The sequence below is a fragment of the Zonotrichia leucophrys genome, chromosome 5 (genome assembly GCF_028769735.1).
Source record: "Zonotrichia leucophrys gambelii isolate GWCS_2022_RI chromosome 5, RI_Zleu_2.0, whole genome shotgun sequence".
NCBI lineage: Eukaryota > Metazoa > Chordata > Aves > Passeriformes > Passerellidae > Zonotrichia > Zonotrichia leucophrys.
In genome coordinates, this window is record NC_088175.1 from 60015721 (window position 1) to 60040720 (window position 25000).

The 25000-nt window shown below is 48.1% G+C and overlaps 1 protein-coding gene across 1 annotated transcript; it reads right to left on the minus strand.

Annotated features, from left to right (window-relative positions):
• Positions 1-634: 634 nt before the first annotated feature.
• Positions 635-24731, minus strand: ERO1A (endoplasmic reticulum oxidoreductase 1 alpha). The gene is made up of 16 exons (XM_064715971.1): positions 24573-24731; positions 14921-15040; positions 14306-14389; positions 12893-12931; positions 11460-11536; positions 11296-11369; positions 10522-10642; positions 10121-10158; positions 8978-8989; positions 7857-7883; positions 7617-7709; positions 4361-4607; positions 2942-3011; positions 2724-2810; positions 1732-1865; positions 635-1011 (listed from the first exon to the last, which is right to left on the minus strand). Exons 1-16 carry the CDS (start codon positions 24702-24704, stop codon positions 951-953), a joined length of 1416 nt encoding a protein of 471 aa, XP_064572041.1. The 5' UTR covers positions 24705-24731; the 3' UTR covers positions 635-950.
• Positions 24732-25000: the final 269 nt, after the last annotated feature.

The window sequence follows — 25000 nt, forward strand, 5'->3', positions numbered from 1 at the left end:
GGAGCTGTGCCAGGGCAGGTTTGGGTGGAAATCAGGAAAAGTTCTGCTCCCAGAGGGTGCTGGCAGTGCCCAGGGAATGGGCACAGCTCCAGGGATGCCCAGGGTGGATTGTTGGGGGTCTGTGCTGGTCTCTCTGTGCCCCTTGTGGAGCCCTGCCTGGTTCTGTCTCCATCCTGTGAGTGCAATGTGCTCACACCACTGGCCCAGGGGACATTTCTGGCCAGGGGCTCTGCTTTGTCCTTGCCAGGACCCCCCAAACCCAGCAGCACCTCCAGCCCTGGAGCTCCCTTCATTCCTTCCCCAGCTTCATCCACACCCACACAGCCCTGAGCCAAAGCTCAGGCTGCCTCTTGTGCTCTCCCCACATTCTGGGCTGCAAAGCAGAGGGGTTCCACACACATCCAGGGTTGGAGAAGCTGTTTTTTTCCAGCAGCACTGCCCAAACCTGCCCCCTGTCCTTGCTGGGCTGGAAGCAGCACCAGGAACTCCCTGTTCCCACAAGAAGAGGAATTCTGAAGAAAAGGACTCCACCTTGGGACAGCAGCAGCTCCTGCAATCCCTTGAAGTTGTTTTTGCACGCAGCAGAAGTTGGTGTGGGCACACTGTGAGTGCTTGGAATGATGGAGCAGACAAGGAATTTCCCCCAGATTTATTCAATGGCACAGTTCTTGCCCCACACTTCCAAAGGCAAGGCCACGGCTCTGATCCATCTTCAAACAGCACAGCAATATTTCAAAAAGAGTTATTCCAAATGATCTTCCAATATATAAAATAAAATTTACATATAGTCCCCATTTTTATACCAAAAAATAGCTTTTTTTTTTCCCTTTGTATAAAATATCTTCTCAGCAGGTTACAGACAATGATGGGACAGGAGGCCCAGCAAGTGGTTTAAGTCAGAGTGGTGCAATGATGGTGTTTGTCCTCAAATCCCTCTTTCTCCACTGAATTCACCTCATGTTTTGTAAGAGATTCCTGAAGTTTTCCAGTTCTTTCACGCTGGTTGAAACCCTGTGTGCCAGGAAAGCAGAAGGGAAATGTTACAGCAACATTCATGTCGTGAATTATTTAAAATCTGGGAGAAAGGGGCTGCATCCAGCAAAGCTTCAAGCAGCTCTTGGGAGGAGAAGATTTGGAATTGCAGCTAAATTAGGTTGAGGTTACAACCAGGCCCTTCATTATTCCCCTGCCTGTTTTTAAAGCAAACTCTGGGACTCACAGGGGAATGGGATGTTAAGGAACTCATCCTTGGAAAATCCTCTTTGCCAGGTCTCTCAACATCACAAAGAGCTCATGCATAACCAGAGTGTCCTGAAATCCCCTCCTAAAGGTCTCATTATCCTCCTTTTCTGACAAAAACTCCTCATCCAGAGAGGCTGGACTGATGGATTCCTTTTAAAAATGCCATCATGATCTGGGAATGAGCTGGGGAGAGGCTTAAGGAGAACAGCCCTTGCCTGGGACAGTGTGCTCCAAGGACAGAGTCACACAGCCCCTTCAAAAGAATGAAATGCTTTGTATCTCAGCATAAATGCCTCCTTGAATTCCTTACAGAAATGCAGAATATAAAGAATATTTTAAATCATTCCAACTGTTTTACTCCATACCAACACCTGGTACCAGACTATGACCAGAGCAGGGAACTATGACCAAAACTGCTGGGAACTGATAAAAATAAGAGCTCAAACTGAGACTACACTGCAAAAGTAGAGGGGAAAGTCTCAAACTCACCTTCCAAAGGCATTAAATAAGGCCACAATTTCTTGTCTGGTCAGCTGGAACCCATAGGAAGGGCCACTCTCAGGAATCTTCTCGATGAGGTTCTCTGAGAAGAGGATTTTCAGTGCTGTGCCCAGGCCCTGTGTCTGTGCAGGGATCAGAGAGGAGCCTTGAACAGCAGCATTCAAACCTCCCTGCTCCTCCTGGGCAGGAGGGTTTCCCTCCAGCCAGGCTCTGCACCCTCCCCTCCCCTGCCTCATCCCAGCTTCCCAGGCTGAGCAAGCTTCCAGGTGAGGAATCAGCAGCCCTGAGCTCCATCCAGGAGCTGCTTGGGATCCAAGGGCCAATCCCAGCCCCAGAGTGTCCGGTTTTCGGCTGTTTGGAGGGCCTGGAAAGGCCCGTGGTGGCCTTGGGGCAGCCGCGTTTCAAAGGAACAGAAGAGGCTTCAGTTCTTCTTTCGTTTTTATGTTTATTAATTGTTTATCTAAAAGATTTTCTTTCGGCCCGACAGAGCTCTGCTCAGCAGTCAGCCATGAGCACACTCCCTCCCTCGGACAGTCACCTATCTTTATACTCATTGTTACGTGTACAATATTTATCATTTTTCCCCAATACCTTTCACCCTTATTGCCCGGTGCACTTTCAGTAATGACCAATCCCAAAGTGCCACCATCACCACAGAAGATGGAGAGAAGAAGAAGAAGAAGAAGAAGGACAGGACACGCCCCAATTCCTCCATCTTACTTCTCTAACCCCCCCTGTACATAAATCCTAAACCCTGTGTCTCACTCTCTAATTAACCAATCCCTTCACCATTCACCCCGGTGAAACCCTCCTGTCCTCATACAGGTGTCGTCTCCTGTGTGGGATCAAAGTGCAGCCACCAGACACTTCTGGAACATTCCAGGGCTCCCGAGCCCCCCAAGGGTGCTCTCGGTGACACCTCAGTCCTGAGGTGCTGAGATCCCACACCAGAGATCCCAAATATTGCTGACAAATCTCACCTGCAACTTCCCCCACAGCCGACACTTGAAGCAGCCAACACAATCCATGATCTTGGAAATGTTCTTGAAGTGCAGCCTAAATTCCTCCTGGGGGAAAAGACATCCATGGTTAGGCATTCATTAGGGCTCCTTCCAGGTTTTAATCTGAATTAATCCTGGAATTCAGTGGGACTGAGGTAGGAAAAGCCTCCTGCAGTGGGGCCCTTGGCAGAAATTACCTTTAGTTTGGCAGCTTCCTTTTTATTCCCTGCAAAGAAGGAGTTTTCATCGAAATGCAGTGGGAAGGACCTGGAAGGGAATGGTGAGAGTTGGATTTCTGCCCTCCTTGGATGTATGGCTGCAGTCAGGGGTGGGATAAACACAGCTGGGAGCCACTGGACATCCCCAGAGGGGTTTGAATCCAATATCCACTCCCAAGGAATGGAATGAGAGGATTTAAGGTCCCTTCCAACCCAAACCACCCTGGGATTTTATTTTCTCCTCAAATTTGTATTGATGTCATTCTAATTTGTATTTTCTCTTCCAATCTGAGCTGGCATCTCATCTTGGAGACTTTTTCAGCAACTGCTTAATGGTTTTTAAGCAATTTCAGTGCTGACAGACAGAAGCACAGGAGGGTGATGAGATAAATCAAACATTGACCACTTTAGGAGACACCCATTTCTGTCTGGTTCCAGTATCTTCCATTCCTTTTACTCCAAACTCCATCCACCAGCCCAAACCTCTGTTACCAAGATATTTAGGATGTTTTTTTTTGTTGCAAACACGAAGCCAGGCCTGGTATCCCACAGCTGACTCACACAGGTAGCCAATTTTAGGGCTAACACGTAGGCAGTTATTAAATTCCATTCTGCTAAATCCAAAAGGCAGCCAAGGCTATTAAACCACGGGACTAATTAAACCGTGGGACTAATTACCCAAATTCTGTAATTTGCATACAGATATTAATAATGTGTTCCCAGCAAAACTACACCACTGGTTCCACGTCCCTGCTCATGGCAAGGGGGCTGGGCTAGATGAAAAAAAAAAAGCTTTAAAAAGCTCTTTCCCAACCCAAACCATTCCATGTTTCTGTGATCCTACTGCACAAGTGGCTGCAGGAAGAAGCCAGAAGTGCCTTTCTAGGAGCTTGACATGTCAGGTTAAGCACCCAGGGATGGTGGCAGAGCCACTGTCTGTTGGAGATTTTTTCAGAAATGGCTTAGAAGGCAGCTGTGAGGAGCAAAATTCTCACAGCCTGTTTCTGTAAACAGCAGGAGTTCTCAGGTTGTTTTTAATAACAAGTAAATATCTTGTCCTTGGATAAGGTATGGGAAAGCAAAAGTGACAAACATGAAGGCCTTGAGAACCTTGCATACCAAGTTTTCTCATGGCAGGTGAATATTCTATCTTTGGCTGTTTTGGGAAAGTAAAAGTAAGTTTTGAGAACCCAAATCTTGGTGTTGGAAACATAAGGAGGGGTTGGTGTGTTATCTCTGACCTATGATGAGCTCGGGTTTTGCAATATGCATGAACTTAATTAACACGGTTATAAAAAGTGACTGATTGAGTGAATAAACGGAGTCAGATGCTGACCAGCAAAGGGGGGTGGTCTCCCTTCACTTCAATAACTGTCCCCAGGCACTGAGTGCAATTACTTGGCCAGATGGAGAATTTCCAGCAGCAGGTGCTTCATCTCTGCATCCTGGCGCTCATTGCCCGTGTACAGCTGGAAGCCAGGGCGCTCAAAGAAGGGCAGCACTTTGGAGAGGGCCCTCAGCTCGATCAGGTACAGAAAATAAAGATTTTTGAGTCTTCTGGGCCCTTCCCCGCTGGTGAGGGCTTCATCAAACCTCTGCTGGAACTCCGTGACGTTGGGGCCCCATTTCTTCTCCGACCACGAATCTGAGACAGAAACAAAACCCCAAAGCAGTGAGAGGTGGGGGGGTTTTGTGGGACCCCCCAAAGGCTCTTCTGATGGGGACATCCCTAAAAAGTTCTGTGTAGAACCAAGAGACAAATGGGACTTTTTGATTTTTTGGTCTTTAGGTTGTTGTTGATTTTTTCTCTTTTCAATAGTTTAGTATGTTGTTTACATACTAGACTTAATGTACAAAGAGAAAGGTACTAAAAGTTACAGGTTAGGTTGCTGTTTATTTTTTTCTCTTATCAATTTTATTTTTTCTCTTATCAATAGTTTAGTATGTTGTTTACATACTAGACTTAATGTACAAAGAGAAAGGTACTAAAAGTTACAGGTTAGGATGTTGTTTATTTTTTAACTAAAAAGTTACAGGTTAGGTTGCTGTTTATTTTTTTCTCTTATCAATTTTATTTTTTCTCTTATCAATAGTTTAGTACAAAGAGAAAGGGACTAAAAAGTTACAGGTTAGGTTGTTGTTTATTTTTTAACTAAAAAGTTACAGGTTAGGTTGTTATTTTTTCTCTTATCAATAGTTTAGTATGTTGTTTAAATACTAGGCTTAGTGTACAAAGAGAAAGGTGCTAAAAATTACAAGACACAAAGGTTTAAGGTCTTTTAAAGTTATTTTGCTTAATTAACTTTTAGAATGTATTTTATTTTTACCTTTCTACTAATAATTAATTATTTGTTTGTTCTCCCAATATTTGTGTTGTGGTTCTTTCTAACCAATCACTCTGTGTTATTAATACTGTAAAAATGGAGCAGATGAAGAACAAGGAGATCAGATAATGCTCAAAATCCTCCAGCTTGTTTTCTATCACCTCCAAACTAAAAACCCAAAACTCTTGAGTTTTTCACCCTGTGATAAACTATACTAATATTTATTCATATACTAATTCACTATACTAATATAATTAATACTAATAAGTATAATATAATTAATATAATATAATATAATATAATATAATATAATATATATATAATATATATATAATATATATATAATATAATATAATAAATATATATATAATAAATATAAATATATATATATAATATAATATAATATAATATAATGTAATATAATATAATATAATATATAACATAATATATAATATTCTCTATTATGTAATATAATTATAATAAAATATATAACATACTGTATATTATATTATATTATATTATATTATATTATATTATATTACATTACATTACATTACATTACATTATATTATATTATATTATATTATATTATATTATATTATATTATATTATATTATATTATGTTATGTTATATTATGTTATATTATATTATATTTAACAATAACTACTATAATTTATACTAATACTAATCCAGGATGGTGATCCCACCACTTCCCTGAAAATCCCCTTCCAATGCCTGACAACCCCTCCAGTGAAGAGATTTTGCCTGAAAATTGTTCAAGGGGGGCAGGATTGTAACTCAGTTCAAACCCCACCAAACACAAAATTCCTGCAGGTTTTTTTTCAGGTAATTCCTGAAACTTCCTAACAAACAGGGACACCTGAGGAGAATTCCTGATGATATGGAAAAACAAGAATGGAGGAAAATGGCCTCCATTTCCCATTTTCAAGCCCACAATAAATACTTCTGTTGCTCATTTTACCATGTATTTAAGATTATTCTATAAAATACATAGTGGAAAATATAAAAATCATCTCAAGCTGATGCTGCAGCCCCAGCTCATCTCTTGCCTTAAACACAATTATTTAGTTAAATATAAATGGTTTTCCCAAATTCCACAGCAATCACTTTGATTTTCAACTCCAGGGTTGAAACTGGGATTCCTCAGACCAGGTATTTATGGACCAAAGCATGGGAAGGAAATGGAAATGGAAGTGGAAATGGAAATGGAAATGGAAATGGAAGTGAAAATGGAAATGGAAATGGAAATAGAAATGGAAATGAAAATGGAAATGGACATGGGCATGGAAATGGAAATGGAAGTGGAAATGGAAATAGAAATGGAAATGAAAATGAAAATGGAAATGGAAGTGGAAATGGAAATAGAAGTGGAAATGAAAATAGAAGTGGAAATGAAAATGGAAATGGACATGGAAATAACTACTGGAAATGCACATGGACATGGAAATGGCTGCTGGAAATGGAAATGGAAGTGGAAATGGAAATGGAAATGGAAGTGAAAATGGAAATAGAAATGGAAATGAAAATGGAAATGGACATGGGCATGGAAATGGCTGCTGGAAATGGAAGTGGAAATGGCCAAGGAAATGTAAATGGAAGAGGAAGTGAAAATGGAAATGGAAATGAAAATGGAAATGGAAGTGAAAATGGAAGTGGAAATGGAAATAGAAATGGAAATGAAAATGGAAATGGAAGTGGAAATGGAAATAGAAGTGGAAATGGAAATGGAAATGAAAATGGAAATGGAAGTGGAAATGGAAATGAAATAACTGCTGGAAATGGCTACTGGAAATGCACATGGACATGGAAATGGCTGCTGGAAATGGAAATGGAAATGGACATGGAAATGGCTGCTGGAGATGGACATGGACATGGAAATGGCTGCTAGAAATGGACACAGTCATGGAAATGGCTGCTGGAAATGGACATGGAAATGGGGAAATGGCTGCTTGAGATGGATCAATGGCCTTGGGAAAGCCCAGCCAAGCATTTCCCAGTCCAGGTAAGGTTCTTGCTGGGCTGACCATCATAAAACCAGGCTGGGAAGGGACAGCCTCGACCCACGGCTAGAAACTCACTCCAAAATAACCTTGGAGGAAGAAGAGAGGGAGTGTTTGCTGGCAGGGCTGGCACAGAACACGCTGTCAGACCTGGAGGCACGAGGTAACTGCATCCCTGACCCTGTTACACCAGCTGGGGGCTGCAAGAGCACCAACAGGCCTGAGTCCTGCTGGAACTGCTCCAAGCAGCACCTGGCAGAGCATGGAGCTGTCAGGAGGTGAGGGGCTGGGGCAGGAACAGGATTTACCTTGCAGGAGGTACCTGGCACTCAGGTGGATGTTGATGCTGGCGTGCAGACCAGAGATGAGCCTGTAGAAAGCTCTTTTCTCCACACAGACCCCTGCAAAGAAAAGGGCAGTTAAAGACACGGAAAGCACTCACTGGATTGAGGTAGGAATCTAATCCCACTGAGAGTGGCCACTAATCCCACCATTTCCCATCTCCTGCCCATCCCAGGAGGAGCAACCACGTTGAGAGCAAGGATTACCTTTGAGCCACTTGTAAAATGTGTGCCCTGGAAAGAAATGAAAACACATCAGTGAGGGAACAGCCCGAGCCTGATGCCCTGAATCCACCTCCAGGCTGGCCCCAGAGGAGCCTCTGCCCACTGCAGTTTGCAGAAATTGGGAAAGGAGCATTAAAAGAGCATGAAAAGAGTTTTCCTGCCCCCCCTTGTGAGTGATGCTTCCCTAACACGGCCCAGCAGCAGCTCAAACAGCACGTGGGCTTTCCCCAGGGGGCTGGGGGGGCACAGCAGGGAAAAACAAGATCAGGGATTGCTTTCCTCTTCTGGCCACACTGGGGAGAGGGATGTTTTTATAAAACAAACAAAGCAACCAGCCAAAAAACCACAGAGTGCAACCGAGCGTGCAGAATGGCACAAGCCAGGGCTGCACTGTGCCTGCTCTGTGTGCAGGGAAGGGATCTGGAGATCAGGATTTGGGGAAAATGCTGTGGAGAAGGGAGAACTGCAGGGAACAGCCCTTCCCAGGGCCTCAGGGAGTTGAGCACCCCTATCCTACAGCTCCAGATAATTTGGGATTGAGTCTGTTCAAAGCTGTCTCAGTCATAAGCACTGAAAAAAAAACCCAGGACAATTCCTGTCCCCAAAGGCTTCTCACACTTGAGTGATTGCCTTCAGACTGGACTTGTGCTGTTCAAAAGATGCTGGTGGACTTTGCAAACCCTTCACAGGAGGAAGGGCTGGGCCAGGGAGCTCACAGGGATCTCCCTTCACTGTGCTGAGCAGGGACAGGACCCAGGGAAGGGCTGGGTTGGATATCAGGGAAAGGTTCCACTATTCCAGAGGGTGCTGGCACTGCCCAGGCTGCCCAGGGAATGGGCACAGCCCCAGAGCTCCAGGAGTGTTCGGACAGCACTGCCAGGGATGCCAGGGTGGGATTGTTGGGGGTCTGTGCAGGGACAGATCTGGACTCTGATCCTTGTGATCCCATTTAGGATTTCCTGTGATGCCATGTCTCCCATTCCTGGTTTGCCTGATGAATGATTTTGCCAACCAGGTGCATGATGTGAGGCACAGCCCGTGACAGCAGGACAAGGACACCCCACTTGTTTCTGTTGGCAGTAAAAACAAACAGTGCCACTCACCTCCATCATCTCCTGGGGGAAACGCACAAGTGGTGGAGGGAGAGAGAGAAAAAGAGAATAAAAACATTACACACAACCAAAATTAAGCTCCAAAGTGCAACTACTGCTCTGCTCATCTGCTGTGACCAGAGAAGGATCCTCTCCAGGGAGGTTTGGGAATGTTCTGAACACAGAAACCCCAAGGGCAGCACTGAGGACACCGGATGAGAACAGTGCTGAGTAACCTGACCAGTGCAGGGGGGATCAATACTTGCAAAGGAAGTCCAGGCTGATATTTCCAGGGACATTGCACATCTCCTTCAGCAGGAGGAGAGCCACCCCTTCCCACCAGGGTCACAGGAGGGGGATGAGCAGCTCCATAGCTTAGGGGGAAATGAAAATGGAAATGGAAGTGAAAATGGAAATGAAATGAAAATAACTGCTGGAAATGGCTGCTGGAAATGCACGTGGACATGGAAATGGCTGCTGGAAATGGAAGTGGAAATGGAAATGGAAATGGAAGTGGAAATGGAAATGGACATGGAAATGGCTGCTGGAAATGGAAGTGGACATGGAAATGAAAATGAATGGACATGGAATGGAAATGGACATGGAATGGACATGGGGCATGGAAATGGAAATGGAAATGGAAATGAATGGAAATGGAAGAATGGGGAAATGGCTGCTTGAGATGGATCAATGGCCTTGGGAAAGCCCAGCCAAGCATTTCCCAGTCCAGGTGAGGTTCTTGCTGGACTGACCATCATAAAACCAGGCTGGGAAGGGACAGCCTCGACCCACAGCTAGAAACTCACTCCAAAATAACCTTGGAGGAAGAAGAGAGGGAGTATTTGCTGGCAGGGCTGGTACAGCCATCTCATTTACATCCATCTCTTCAGACACCAGGGACCCAGGGACAGCTCAGCCCTGCTCCCAACCCCTCCAAAACTCACCTTTTTTCCAGGACTGGAAGATCAGGCATTCTTTTTCCACAATGGATGCTAGAAAAACCCACTTCCAGGTGCCACAAAATTCTACACTTGGTCAAGAGCTACGAGATTCTTTCTGATCCAGCAGGAGAAGGAGCCCAGGGAACATTTGCTGCTCCTGGAGCTGGGATCAGTTCACTACTAACCCACTTAGTGAGATAAATGAATGACTCACCTCTGCCAGATGCCAAAGGTCTTTTTACATTCTGAGGCCTAGGAGGAGGGAAAAAAAATAATTTAAATAAGAGATGTAAATAAGTTACTGTCTCTTGTGTGCACAAACAGAGCAGAGCAGAGGTAGCTACTTCAAACAGCCTGAGGGGATCTAAAATCCTCTTCCATGCTTTAACTTTGCTCAGGAAGGGAAAGGACAGAGGAAAATGTGGGTTTCTGTGGGGGGTTGGTGTTGCTTTCTCCTTTTTTTTTTTAGAAAAAACAGAAAGGAAAAGTAAATTCTCTTCTTTTGGGGCAGCCACATGACTTGTCCCTGGTGTAACCCACCAGGAGGATGAGGATTCATTCCTGCCCCTCAATCAGCACCCTCAGGTTTGTGGAACTGGACCCCAAAGCACCTACTTGAAGCAGTTTTCCTCATAAATGCTGTTCCAGATTTTCCAGGCGTCGGGGCCCTTGTAGCCAGTGTAACGCTCTGGGTTCAGGAGCAGATCCACGTACTCAGCATCAGGAGAGTGGATGTCTGTGGAGCACAGCTGCCTCAGGGACAACGATTTTCTCAGGGAAAATGACATTTCCCAAGGCTGACCCAGCCACCCCTGCCCCACCTTGCTGAACACAGCAAGGCCCAGAGCAGCAAGGAAGCTTTGTCAGAAATATTTGTGTGTTATTTTCAAAAACACTCAGGTCAGGGGGGTGGGAAGGAGCAGAAATGCTGTTGTGATGATATCTGACACTGGAATTGGGGCTGTTCAGCCTGGAGAACAGGAGGGTGTGTAGAGCCCTCACAGCAACATTCCAGGATCTGAAGAGGCTACAGGGAGTGGGAGAGGAGCTCTCACTCAGGATCTGTAGGGACAGGACACAGGGAATGGCTTCCCACTGCCAGAGGGCAGGGATGGGTGGGATATTGGGATGGAATTCCTGGCTGGGAGGGTGGGCAGGCCCTGGCACAGGGTGCCCAGAGCAGCTGTGGCTGCCCCTGATCCCTGGCAGTGCCCAAGGCCAGGCTGGACAGGGCTTGGAGCACCCTGGGACAGTGGAAGGTGTCCCTGCCATGGCAGGGGTGGAATAAGATGGGCTTGAAGGTTCCAACCCAAACCATTCCATGATTGAAAGCTGTGCAGAAGTGCACAAATCCCATGCCAGCCCTGCCATCCCTGCAGGTGCCCATACCATCAGCCTCACAGAAGCTGTCCGAGGAGTCGTCGTGCTGTGCCCACTGCAGCACTGCCTGCCGTGTTTCCTTGCTGCAAAAAACGAGGGGAAAACTCTCAGAGAGGGCTCTGATCCCAGCCTTCCTTCAGGACAAGGAAGGATTATGGCAAAAGAAGCCAAACCTCAAAGAATCATCCACAGCTCCGAGTCTCTTGGCTTCCTCACACTCCTCAGCGAGGCTGTTGGCTTCTTCTGAGTACTGGGTTGGAAAGCAAAGGGGTGGGGAGGGATGAGGGTTAAAAAAGAAATTATTTTCTGTTTTAATTTAGCCTTCAATGCACTATTAACACAGGTTAAGCCCCAGAAAGCCTTTCATGGTTCAGCCTCACTGTGTTTTGCACAGGATGGCCCAAAGGTTTGTGCAATGCTGACGAGTCTTGCAGCCCTGGCAGTGCCTTGGGAGCTTTGTGTGCTTTTGGTGACACCAACTCCTGGAGAGATGGCAGAACACCTGGCTCCCTCCAGCACAGCCACCTCACAGCCTCTGTGCTCTCCAGGCACTTGAAGGGAGTAAAATTTCAAGTCTAAAGAACATTATGACATTTACTGAGCCATGCTCAAAGCCTGGGGGCAGACTGGGGTTCCTCATGACAAAAAAGACTTTGAGAGGGTCCAGGGAAGGGAATGGAGCTGGGGAAGGGTCTGGAGCACCAGGAGAGGCTGAGGGAGCTGGGCAGGGGCTGCAGAATCCCTGAGGAGCCGGGCAGGGGCTGCAGAATCCCTGAGGGAGCTGGAAGGGGCTGCAGAATCCCTGAGGGAGCCGGGCAGGGGCTGCAGAATCCCTGAGGAGCTGGAAGGGGCTGCAGAATCCCTGAGGAGCTGGAAGGGGCTGCAGAATCCCTGAGGGAGCTGGGCAGGGGCTGCAGAATCCCTGAGGGAGCCGGGCAGGGGCTGCAGAATCCCTGAGGGAGCCGGGCAGGGGCTGCAGAATCCCTGAGGAGCTGGAAGGGGCTGCAGAATCCCTGAGGGAGCTGGAAGGGGCTGCAGAATCCCTGAGGGAGCCGGGCAGGGGCTGCAGAATCCCTGAGGAGCCGGGCAGGGGCTGCAGAATCCCTGAGGAGCCGGGCAGGGGCTGCAGAATCCCTGAGGGAGCCGGGCAGGGGCTGCAGAATCCCTGAGGAGCCGGGCAGGGGCTGCAGAATCCCTGAGGGAGCTGGAAGGGGCTCACCTGGAGCAAAGGAGGCTCAGGGGCCCTTGTGGCTCTGCACAGCTCCTGCCAGGAGTGAGGGTCGGGCTCTGCTCCAGGGAACAGGGACAGGACAAGGGGAAATGGCCTCCAGTTGTGCCAGGGGAGGTTTGGATTGGATATGAGGGAAAATTCCTTCCTGGAAAGGGTTGCCAGGCATCAGAAGGAGCTGCCCAGGGTGGTGGGGGAGTTCCCATCCCTGGATGTGATAAAACCCCACGTGGATGTGGCACATGAGGACACTGGGCTGGTGCAGTGACAGCTGGGCTCGATGATCTTCCAGGTCTTTTCCAACCTTGTCACTTCTATGGCACAAAACTGGAGCACAAATCAAACCCCCCTCGTCCTTTTGTGCTCAGCCACACCCACCTTGTAACTTCCAGCTCTGATTCCATCGGGGATTTCATCCTGAAAGGCAAAACAAGGCAAGTGCCACCTGTGGGGCTGCTGAGACCCCTCAGCCCCATCTCTGGGAAAGGTCTGGGGTGTCACCACAGCTGCCAGAGGTGACAAGGTGACAACAGCACTCAGCCCAGCCTGCAGCACGTCCAACCCCTCACTCCTCCCCACACCAAGGAGAAGAAACATTCCTAGTGGTTTATTTTGATTTTTTTTTTTTTAATTTACTGCAAGATTCCTTTTCTCCAAAGGTCTGAAGCCTTCCTCAGGTGCTACATCAGGTTGTGCTTTGCTTATCCCAGCAGGAATTTGGGAAAGCCAGGCAGGAACCCAGGTGCCTCCTCAGATTTTTCATCTACCAGCCCCTGACACATGATATTCCAAACTTCCCTCTGACCATTCCATCATGGAATGTCAGCCCCACACAAGCAGCCCCAAAATTGTCCTCAACTTCCATTTTCTCCAGGAGTAGGAAGGCAATAGAACCATTTCTACAGGAGCAAATAGTGTGATGGTAAAAAGAAAAATTAAGCAATATGAGTTATTTTTATTATTATTTTAATTAAGAACAGCAGGGGCAGTCAGTTCTTAAAATAAGAACAACTTATAGCTAAAACTTAGGTAATTGTAACAGAACTCCATCACATTACTCATAATCACTACCAAAAATAGATTTTTTTTTAAGGAAGAAAAAGTTATTTAAACAACATTTAGGGTTATTTTGAGGTGTAAAAAAAAAAAAAACAACTTCATCATTCCATTTTAGAACCCAAGAGTGAGGGAGTAAGACAGTCTGTGCTGGCTGTCAACACCAAAACATGAAATGTCCCCAAAGGGGCCACCAAGCTGTGACTCCCTCACCCCCTCAGGGTGTTTTCTTACAGCTGAGGGAACAAAACCCTTTTGTCCAGGATACAGGGACAGGAATGCCCTTGGAAATGGAAATGGGATGCTCAAAGAGCCATTTCTCCTGCAACAGGGCTGGAAAGCTCTGAGACAAATTCATCAGCCAAAATTAAATCACAGTGCAGCTCATGGGCAACAAATTCTGTCAATTAACATAAAAACTATAATGGATTTGCCCTAAAAACTAGTTACTAATGGAAAAATAAGGACCAGGAGAAGTTTTTGGCTGTTTGCAGAGGGTCAGCTGTTAAAAGCCCAGCTTGCCTTGAAACTTTAATTAGTAATATTACAGAATTCAGGATTTTGGCCTTTCTTAGGGCCAGCAGTGTTGCTGCACCCATGAAAGATCCACCAGAGCCCCAGTTTTGCTGTAACTAAAATAACAAAGTTCAGTCACTTGTTTGCTGTTTCCTCTTGGTCTGCAAAAGTTAAATAAATTTAAAAAAAAAAAGGTAAAAGAATGGATTTGGTACTTACAGAGGGGCAGGGCTGCACAGCACAGTCTCTCATCCCACAGTGACTGTTGTCCTCCCAAAAGGGACAAGGTTTCTGGAGGTTTACCTGCAAACAACACATCACCCTGTTCAATAACTCATCTCCCCCATGCAGCCAAGCCAACCTTCCCACTTTCCCAAGAGAAATCCAAGTTCTGCACTTGTTTGTTCCAACCAGCAGCTCCTTGGTGACCCAGAATCCACCCCATGGAATCCAATCCATGGAATCTCTGGCAGCAACAGCCATCCATGAACCTGAGGGTCTGGAACCGATGCAGGTTTTCCATGGGCAATTCTCTCATTATGGATCATAAATTAAAATTGCTCATCAGCATCTTTAAATCACAGCTCACCAAAGGAACTCCTCTCACTAAGGTGTTGCTTAATGGGGAAAAATGGGTAAGAAAATATCTTTGAAATCCTCTTAAAAGTACATTGCATCTTATTGAGATTCTCCTCGTAACAGAAGGCTCCAACTGCATCCTTTAAAGGGTTAAAATGCAGATGTCTGTTCTAAAAAGACCAGCAATAATCCATAGGAAATTTTTAAAAAGACAGCAGCACACAAATAAATACAAATTTTACAAGGAAAAATGACCTTGTAGTATCTAAAATAGTCACTTTGCAGGAGTTCATTCAGTCTAGGGAAAAGTTTGTAGTTGTTGAAGGCATCGATGGTTTCTACATCACACGTGCAGTCATCTAAATAACCAGTAACCTGGGGAGAAAAAAACAATAAAATCACAATCAACAACATCAAAAAAAATTAAATCAAATATAACAACTAAATATAAATAACTAAACATATAACAAATATAAACAACTCAGGCAGGGTTTTCTAACACTGCAGAGAATAAAACAATTCATCATTTTCTTTCCTTTTCCCAGCAAGCCAAGTTTAAGCAGAAGGAACATGGCTGCAGTGAGCACAGGCTGCCAGCTCAGGTCCCTCCTGGGGGAGCCTCAGGAAGCCACTCCTGGAGGATAACAGGGAGTTAGAGCTGCAGTCTGCATGTGGGACCTGTCAGGCAACACTGCCACAAGGCCAGCCCCAGAGAAACTGCTTGTGGCTCATCAGCTTTGGTCTGGTTTGGTTTGGTTTGGTTTTGTGTGGTTTGGTTTGGTTGGGTTTGGTTTGGATTGGTTTGGTTTTGTGTGGTTTGGTTTGATTTGGTTTGGATTGGTTTGGATTGGTTTGGTTTGGTTGGATTTGGTTTGGTTGGATTTGGTTTGGTTGGGTTGGGTTGGGTTTGGTTTGGATTGGATTGGATTGGATTGGTTTGGTTTGGTTTGGTTTGGTTGGATTGGATTGGATTGGTTTGGATTGGTGTGGTTTGGTTTGGTTTGGTTTGGTTTGGTTTGGTTTGGTTTGGTTGGATTGGATTGGATTGGATTGGATTGGATTGGATTGGATTGGATTGGATTGGATTGGATTGGTTTGGATTGGTGTGATTTGGTTTGGATTGGTTTGGTTTGGTTTGGTTTGGTTTGGTTTGGTTTGGTTTGGTTTGGTTTGGTTTGGTTGGGTTTGGTTTGGATTGGTTTGGATTGGTTTGGTTTGGTTGGTTTGGTTTGGATTGGTTTGGTTGGATTGGTTTGGTTTGGTTTGGTTTGGTTTGGTTTGGTTTGGTTGGATTGGATTGGTTTGGATTGGTTTGGATTGGTTTGGTTGGATTGGATTGGTTTGGTTTGGTTTGGTTTGGTTTGGTTTGGATTGGTTTGGTTTGGTTGGATTGGATTGGTTTGGTTTGGTTTGGTTTGGTTTGGTTTGGTTTGGTTTGGTTTGGTGTGGTTTGGTTTGGATTGCTCTGCTCTGCTCTGGTTTGGTCTGGTCTGGTCTGGTCTGGTCTGGACAGGTCTGGAGCTCCCTGGGACAGTGGAGGTGTCCCTGCCATGGCTGGGTGGCACTGGCTGATCTTTAACGTCCCTTCCATCCCAAACCATTCCGTGACTCTGGGATTGGTGCAGCAGTCCCCCTGCTGGCCCCAGAGAGCCCTCTGGCACAAAAACATCTGCTCTGCATCTGCTGGATCCTCCTTGCATCATCCTGAACAACTCAACAGCCTTTGTGCAAGCCCTGAAGGAAATAAAACCAACAAAGAAAGCAGCAGCACAAATTCAGCTGTGGTTTCCTGACACATCCATTACTGGCAGATTACAAAGTTGCTCAACACAGAAGTAATTTTGCTTCTCCCACACCCCCAGTGAATCCTTGGGGAAATCAGAGAATCCTGGAATCATCCAGGATGGAAAAGATCACTGAGTTCAACCATTCCCCAGCACTGCCCATGTGCCAGGTGCCACATCCAGGGAGATTTTCAATCCCTCCAGGGATGGGGGACTCCAGCACTGCCCTGGGCAGCTGTGCCAGGGCTGGACAAACCTTTCCAGGAAGGAATTTTCCCCAATATCCAATTTAAAGCTCCTCTGCTACAACTTGAGGCTGTTCTCCCTCCTCCTGTCCCTGTCCCCTCCTCGTGCAGAGCCACAAGGGCCCCCTGAGCCTCCTCTGCTCCAGGCTGAGCCCCTGCCCAGCTCCCTCAGCTGCTCCTCACAACCCAGCAAGAGCTACACAACAACTAAAATAAAATTCTATTTACCAGCATGGAAATGGAGCAGAGAGGAGGATGCAGAAATGGAGCACAGAGTCACATGAAATGGGGAGGTGGGGGAAAAAATAGCCAGAATTCCCCACCCCACTGGAATGACTCTGTTTTGTTGAGGCACCATGGTTTGGAGGCTCACTCATATTTTCAGTGTTTACACTGCAGCTCAGTGTGTCACCCTCACACATTTACTGAATTCTGTCCTGCATTTTGCACACTAATGAAGATTAGCAGTGATTTAAGATTTCCCCTAACCTGAATCACCCTTGTAAAAACAAACAGCAGCAATTTGCTAATCCAGTTACCCAATTTAAAGCCGTTGCAAATTTATATAGACATTAAAAAAAAAACTCATCAAAACAACAAACCACAGGCATTAACCAACCACATCTTTATTTCCTGAAATCTTTACATCCTTCAAGGCAGGAAGCTTAAAGGTAGAGTCTAAAAGTGACCTAAAATAAGATTTGGGGATAACCTTCAGCTGCTCTCTGTATCCAAAGGAATGACATCCCTGTAAAAGTGGGAGCACTGCAGCTCCCACCAACCCCCTCTGGCAGCACCATTTGGGCCAGGTCTGGTTTTGTTATGTCTGGTGACCAATTCCAGCCAGAACCAACCTCATCCTGAATAAAATCCAGAGATGCAAAACCAACATCACTTTTTTTCTTGTCAAGCCAAAAGAGATGACAGCAGCTCACGTGGACTTAATTTTGTTTGGTTTGCATACCCTGCAGGCAATTAAATAATTCAGTTTGCAGGCTGAACACTGCATGGAACTACACACAAGAAAGATTCTTGACTGAAATTACACGAAAGTTATACACTGAAAGATCTGAGCTTGGGGCTTCAGCTGCAATCTTGTAATCTAACTTTGTCTTCTAGTAGTAGGAAAAGATGCCAGAAAACAGGAAAACAGTGCAAGAGGAGCTGGAAATAAATGAATTCATGGATGATATCACTGTACTACTTTTTCCACCAGTTGTCTGTGCTCTACCCCACCAGGGAAGCACTGCAAGATGATCCCAAATCCTTAGGACTGGATGGGGGTTGTGTTTGGAGCTCTCCAAATCCCAGTTTATTGGTGGGATCAGCCTCAGGGTCACCCTGAACACACCCGTGGGGGCAAGGGGCAAAGGGAAAGGTGCTGGGAAAACTCCACATCTGCTCAGTCCTTCTTCCTCCAAGCATTTCAGCCAGAATGGGTAAAAATGGGCAATTTCCCCAGGCTGTGTGTGCCCAACCTACAGCCAGAGGAGCACAGAAGAGAAGCAGCACCAAGAGCTGAGGCTCCTCAGAGCCCTGGTGAAAGGCCCAGTGATGCCCAGCTTGAAGCTGAGTCATTCAACACTCAGGGAAGTGGCAGTGCCAGATCATTTGGCAGGATTTCTCTTCATTTCAGAGGTTTCCTCTTGCTCCACAACCACCCCAGAACCTAAGACTCAGGGAAGTGGCAGAGCCAGATCATTTGGCAGGATTTCTCTTCATTTCAGAGGTTCCTTCTTGCTCCATGACCCCCCAGAACCCATTTTTCAGCCCTCACCTGGTTTGGGATTTCACCTCCTGCTGCCAGAGCAGCAGAGCTCCGTGTCAAACGTGCCCTCCTGTGGGTGGTACCCTAAAACACTTCCTCCCACCCCACAAACAAAATATTGACCTACATGCCCAGCCTGTGCCAAGCAGAGCAGCTGTTTGAGATAAACCAGGGATGGGTGCAGCCCCCAGCATGTGCCATGAGCCTGCTGGCACCGTGAATCACCAGTGAGTGAGGGGTTTGCTCGCCTGCCCTGGCTGTGAGAGGCTGGGCTGGGCTGGGCTGGGCTGTGCCAGCGGGACAGAGCTGCAGGAGTGGCTCTGGTGTTGAGTGAGCTCCAGGGTGAGGCGCCACAACCCCAAAATCCAACCTCGTGTGCTGGGAACACCAACAGCAGGGACTGTGCAATCCCTGGGCTTGGCCTCTGCTTCAGCCTCCTTGCCCTCCATGCTGCTCCTCCCACCTCCTTCTGCTGCCCTGAGGGTCACAGGAGCATCCCCTGAGCAGTGGATTTTGGGATTTCCTTGTGCTGTGTCCCACACCACAGCCAGAATGGAAAGGAGAACTTCTCCCTGTATTCCCCACCACAGCCAGGCTGGAAAGGAGAGCTTTTCCTGCATCTCCCATTACAGGCTGGAAAGAAGGAGCACTTTTCTCTGCATCTCCCACCACAGCCAGAATGGAAAGGAGAACTTCTCCCTGCATTTCCCACCACAACCAGGCTGGAAAGAAGGAGAATCTTTCCCTGCATCTCCCACCACAGCCAGGCAGGAAAGAAAGGAGGAGCACTTTTCCCTGCATCTCCCACCACAGGCAGGCAGGAAGGAGAATCTTTCTCTGCATCTCCCACCACAGCAAGGCTGGAAAGGAGAGCTTTTCCTGCATCTCCCATTACAGGCTGGAAAGAAGGAGCACTTTTCCTGCATCTCCCACCACAGCCAGGCTGGAAAGGAGGAGCACTTTTCCCTGAATCTCCCACCACAGCCAGGCAGGAAAGAAGAACTTTTCCTGCATCTCCCATTACAGGCAGGAAAGGAGAACCTTTCTCTGCATCTCCCACCACAGCCAGGCTGGAAAGAAGGAGAATCTTTCCCTGCATCTCCCATTACAGGCAGGAAAGAAGGAGCACTTTTCCCTGCATCTCCCACCACAGCCAGGCTGAAAAGAAGAACTTTTCCTGCATCCCCCATTGCAGGCAGGAAAGGAGAACTTTTCCTGCATCTCCCACCACAGCCAGGCTGGAAAGGAGAGCTTTTCCTGCATCTCTCATTACAGGCTGGAAAGGAGAACTTTCCCTGCATCTCCCATCACAGCCAGGCTGGAAAGAAGAACTTTTCCTGCATCTCCCATTACAGGCAGGAAAGAAGAACCTTTCTCTGCATCTCCCACCACAGCCAAGCAGGAAAGGAGAACTTCTCCCTGCATTTCCCACCACAACCAGGCTGGAAAGAAGGAAAATCTTTCCCTGCATCTCCCACCACAGGCAGGCAGGAAGGAGAATCTTTCCCTGCACCTCCCATTACAGGCAGGAAAGAAAGAAGGAGCACTTTTCTCTGAATCTCCCACCACAGCCAGGCAGGAAAGGAGAACTTCTCCCTGCATTTCCCACCACAACCAGTCTGAAAGAAGGAGAATCTTTCCCTGCATCTTCCATTACAGGTAGGAAAGAAAGGAGGAGCACTTTTCCCTGCATCTCCCACCACAGCCAGGCAGGAAAGAAGAACTTTTCCTGCATCTCCCATTACAGGCAGGAAAGGAGAACCTTTCCCTGCATCTCTCCCACCACAACCAGGCTGGAAAGAAGGAGAATCTTTCCCTGCATCTCCCACCACAGCCAGGCTGGAAAGAACTTTTCCTGCATCTCCCACCACAACCAGGCTGGAAAGAAGGAAAATCTTTCCCTGCATCTCCCATTACAGGCAGGAAAGAAAGAAGGAGAACTTTTCCCTGCATCTCCCACCACAGCCACAACAGGGCCCAGGGAAGGGAGTGCCACAGAGGCTGAGGGGTTGGGTTTAGCCTGTGCCAACTTCCCTGGCTCTGCCTGCTCCTCTGAACAAATCCCAGGCTTATGGTGAGCAGATGCCTTCCCTGCTCCCTCAGCAGAAGTTTCCTGGTACAAAGGAGTTGGATTTCCATGATTCTTGTGGGTCCCTTCCAGATTCTATGAAATTATTTCCCTTTCGTCTTTCCAGTGCACTTGGGCAGTTGCTGGCAGCCAGCTGAGCACAATCACTCCTGCCCTGGAAGCTTTATCTGCCACTCCAGGTGTTTATCCCCATCTTCTGCCCAGAAAACAAGGACTCGGTTTCCCAGAACTCACACAGAAGTGAATCTCACATGGGAGCCCCAGGATGGGGTCAGAGCAGGGCCTGAAGGGCTGTCACAGCACCCCACAATGGTTTGGGTTGGAAGGGAGCCTAAAGACCATTTAGTTCCACCCCTGCCATGGCAGGGACACTTTCCACCATCCCAGGTGGCTCCAAACCCTGCCCAGCCTGGCCTTGGGCACTGCCAGGGATTCAGGGGCAGCCACAGCTGCTCTGGGAAAACTGAGCCAGAGCCTCACAACCCTCATAGGGAACAATTCCTTCCCAATATCCATCCAGCCCTGCCCTCTGGCAGTGGGAGCCATTCCCTGTGTCCTGTCCCTCCATCCCTTGTGCATCCTCTCTCTCCTGTCAGCTCCCTTCAGGTACAGGAAGGTCACAATTAGACCTCCCTGAAGTGTTTTCTTTTCCAGGCTGCACAATCCCATCTCTCCCAGCCTTTCCTCTCAGGAGAGCTGCTCTGATCATCTTGGTGGCCTCCTCTGGACTCCACCAGCTCCATGTCCCTCCTGTCTGCAAGGAGCAGGACACTGTTCCAGCAGGGATCTCCCCAGTGTCGCAGACATTTTTTCATAGAAATCCTTTCTTTGGGATTTGTCCATCTTCTGGGAAGCAGAGCCCCAGAAGAAGAATGTAAACAATTGTTATCAGCTGCTGTGAAATGTAGCAGTGTCCCTGTGATTGGCTCATCTTCCTTGTGTACCATTAAAGGCCAATCACAGGAGCAGCTCAGGGACAGATTCCCTGCACACAGAACTTTGTTATTCATTCTTTCTATTCTTTTCTTAGCATAGCTGCTCTCTGCAACTTCTCTTCTTTTTCTTTTTAGTATAGTTATAATGTATTATATATCTTATGTAAATAAATCAAGCCTTCTGATCAAAAAACAAGATTCTCGTCCTTCTCTCACCACAGTGACCATCTAAAGACACTGTAATACCCCAGAGCACAGCAGAGGGGCAGAATGCACCCCCAAAGATCTTCTCTCCACCTGGAAACTCCTCCTGGAGAGAGCAGAATTCCTCTTTGCCAGAGAAATGGGAGCTGTGGTGGGAATGAATCCCTGCCCCAGAGGCTGCTGAGTGAACACCAACCCCACAGGAACACAAGGACAGCCTGAAAACCTGCCCAGGTGCCATTAGGAAACTCTCCACGGCCACACTCACCCCTAATGACAGCATCCTGCCCACAGAAACATTCCCAAAGGCAGCCAGCCCTCTGCCAGACAGGAAACCTTCACAAAATCCCCTCTGCCAAACACCTGCAGCACATCCTTAATGCAGCTGCATCAGCCTGTAAACAGCAAATGAACAATAATTACCAGGAATATACAGGAGACAGCCATGGCTGACTAAAGCTCTGATGCAAACAGGAATATCTCCAGGGGGGGGATGAGCTGCCTGTAAAATTGGAGGGGATTTTGATATTGGAATGTTAATCAGAGCTTGGGAAGCAGAAAGCAGCACTTGAAACAGCAGTGTTTGCAGCAACAGATGGATGTTTCTAATAAAGGTTTCAGGGCTGCTTGGTCTCTAAGGAAGGGAGGTAAAATAACAGTGCCAAAAAGCAGGTGAGGCATTGCCCTGGGTGCAGAGCAACACCCATTCCAGAATCACTGCCTGCTGGAGTCAGCACTTGGAATATTGCTGGAGCAGCACTCCCAAAAGTGGCCCTTGTCACCTGTCCCTGGCAGACAAGTCAGAGCTCCTCCAGCCACCCACACTGAGGCCTCTGCACCTCATGAGGCAGCAGGAGATGGCTCACAGGAGGAACCAGAGCTGGAGCAGGCCTGCAAGGAGCTAAACCAAGGGGGAAAAGCAGATCATTGAAGGCTGGCCCTGTATTTTCTTTGGTGGCAAATAAAAACCACCAGCCCAAGTGGATCAGCAGATTAATTTTAACCAAAAGATGAGGCAGCCCTCAGGTGTGATTTAAAAGGTTTGGTGGTTAGAAAGGCTGAGAAATGCTGCCCTTCATGGCACCTTTTCCTAAAGGTAATAAAAAATCCTGCTCTAAACATTTTAGGGAAAACACCAGGCTGCTCCACAGAATGCAAAGTGCATTGCAAGGACCCAGCAGTGCCCAGAGCAGCACACCAGCTCCTCCAGCCCAAGGAAAAGAGCCTGGCAGTCCCTGCCATGCCAGAATGCCAGGTCAGCAGTGGTTACAGCTCCTTATCCCATTCCACACTCCTGACCCAACACCCAAACCTCTCTGCTTACAGGAAGCTGCAAGGAAAAACCCTGCAGAGATCCAGAATCTAAAGGCATGTTTTCCAATTCTTTATCAGCAGAGTTTTTATTTACCGTTTCCACAGGAAGCTGAAAGTGTCAAGAGCCACCCCAGAAGGCAAAGCCAAAGCCAAGAGTGTAATTCCATTTGTTTTCTTTCCCCATTCTCAATTCCTGACCACATTTAAGGACTAGAAATTTAATACAGCAAGAGTAGCCTTTATAAAAGCTTCCTGTTTTTGAAGGCAACAAAAAAAGGGGCTGAAGACATTGTGACATCCTCACTCCTTGATCTTGCAAATGTGCTTATCACAGGAATTATTCAGGTTGCAAGGGACCTCAAAAATCATTTTATGTCACCCCCTGCCATGGGCAGGGACACCTTCCACTGTCCCAGGGTGCTCTAGGCCCAGTCCAACATGTCACATCATAACCACTAAGAAATCAGATGCAATATTCTTACAAGCAGGTCGTGTAGAGCAGAAACTTTTTTTTGTGGTTCCTCAGAGTGAATAAAGGACTGATTTGCTCTCAGAGTAGGATGGAAGAGATGTGTTCAGAAGAAGAACCTGGCCTTGGGCACTTCTAGGGATCCAGGGGCAGCCACTTTGCTTGTGCAAAGTGCTCTCAGAGGGAACTGCAGAGTGATCTCTTCCTTAAATCCAGGCTTGGTACCCAGTTCTCCCATTTCTGTACCTCCCCAGAAGCTGCACTGAGTGGCAGTGACACCCCTGGCACACAACATGAGGAATTAACCCCAGAGGAGTTTTAGGGAGCAGAGCAGCCCAGCTCCCACCTGGGCATGGCAGGGCAGGGTGGCAGGAGAATCCCGGACAGCAGAGCAGCAAGGCAGGAGAGGGGATGGAGCAGCTGCCAGGGACAGCAATGATATCCCTGAAACATCCCAGGAAAGGCACCTGGGCAGCTGGGGAAGAAAGAAATGCTCAACAAGTTGGAGCACTCCCCTCTAGTGACGGGAGCAGGGAGAGAATACAGTTAAGGTGGCATGGAAGAGAACCACAGAACCCTGGAATGGTTTGGGTTAGAGAGAACTTCAAAGCTCATCCAGTCCTGGGACACCTTCCATCATCCCAGGGTGCTCCAAGCCCTGTCCAGCCTGGCCTTGGCACTTCCAGGGATCCAGGGGCAGCCACTGCTGCTCTGGGCACCTGTGCCAGGGCCTGCCCACCCTCCGAGGGAACAATTCCTTCCCAATCTCCCATCCATCCCTGCCCTCTGGCACTGGGAGCCATTCCCTGGCTCCTGTCCCTCCATCCCTTGTCCCCAGTCCCTCTCCAGCTCTCCTGGAGCCCCTTCAGGCCCTGCCAGGGGCTCTGAGCTCTCCCTGGAGCCTCCTTCAGGTGAACACCCCCAGCTCTCCCAGCCTTTCCATCCAGCAAAGCTCCCGCAGCCCTCGGAGCATCTCGGAGCCCTCCTCCGCGCTCTCCCCTGCAGCTCCGCTCCTTCCCCACGCCGGGCACCCCGAGCTGCGCACCGCACCCGCGCCCAGCCTCCCTCCCGCTGCCGCCCGTGCCCGGGCCGTGCCCACCTGGCAGAAGCAGCTGGGCCGGGCGGCGCGGGGCAGCGCCAGCAGCGCCAGCAGGACGAGCCGTGCCCGCAGCCCCGGCAGGACGAGCCGTGCCCGCAGCCCCGGCAGGACGCTCCCGCTCGGTGCCGCCATCTCCGTGCGCGCTCGGCCGGGGCTCGGCGGGGCCGCCCCGCTCGCACCGCCCCGCCCGGGGCGCGGCCCGGCGGCGACGCGCGGAGCTGCACGGAGCGAGCGAGGGCACGGAGCGAGGGCGCGGAGCGAGGGCGCGGAGCTGCACGGAGCGAGCGAGGGCGCGGAGCCACTGCGGGGCACACACAGAGAGAGCGCTCCGCAAGCGGCGCGGGTTCGCTGCGGTTAATAACAATAATAGGGTAACAACAATGATAATCCAAGTTTGTCGGATTAAGGTTGTTTTGGTTTTGACTCAA

What these genes read in the sequence shown, in the direction of transcription:
- ERO1A (XM_064715971.1), bottom strand. Translation starts at nt 24,704, where the DNA reads ATGGCGGCACCGAGCGGGAGCGTCCTGCCGGGGCTGCGGGCACGGCTC. An exon ending in CTGTGCAGCCCTGCCCCTCT is followed by an intron (nt 12,932 to 14,305) that starts GTAAGTACCAAA and finishes TTTGCCTTTCAG; the next exon opens with GATGAAATCCCCGATGGAAT. An exon ending in TCAGAGCTGGAAGTTACAAG is followed by an intron (nt 11,537 to 12,892) that starts GTGGGTGTGGCT and finishes TTTCCAACCCAG; the next exon opens with TACTCAGAAGAAGCCAACAG.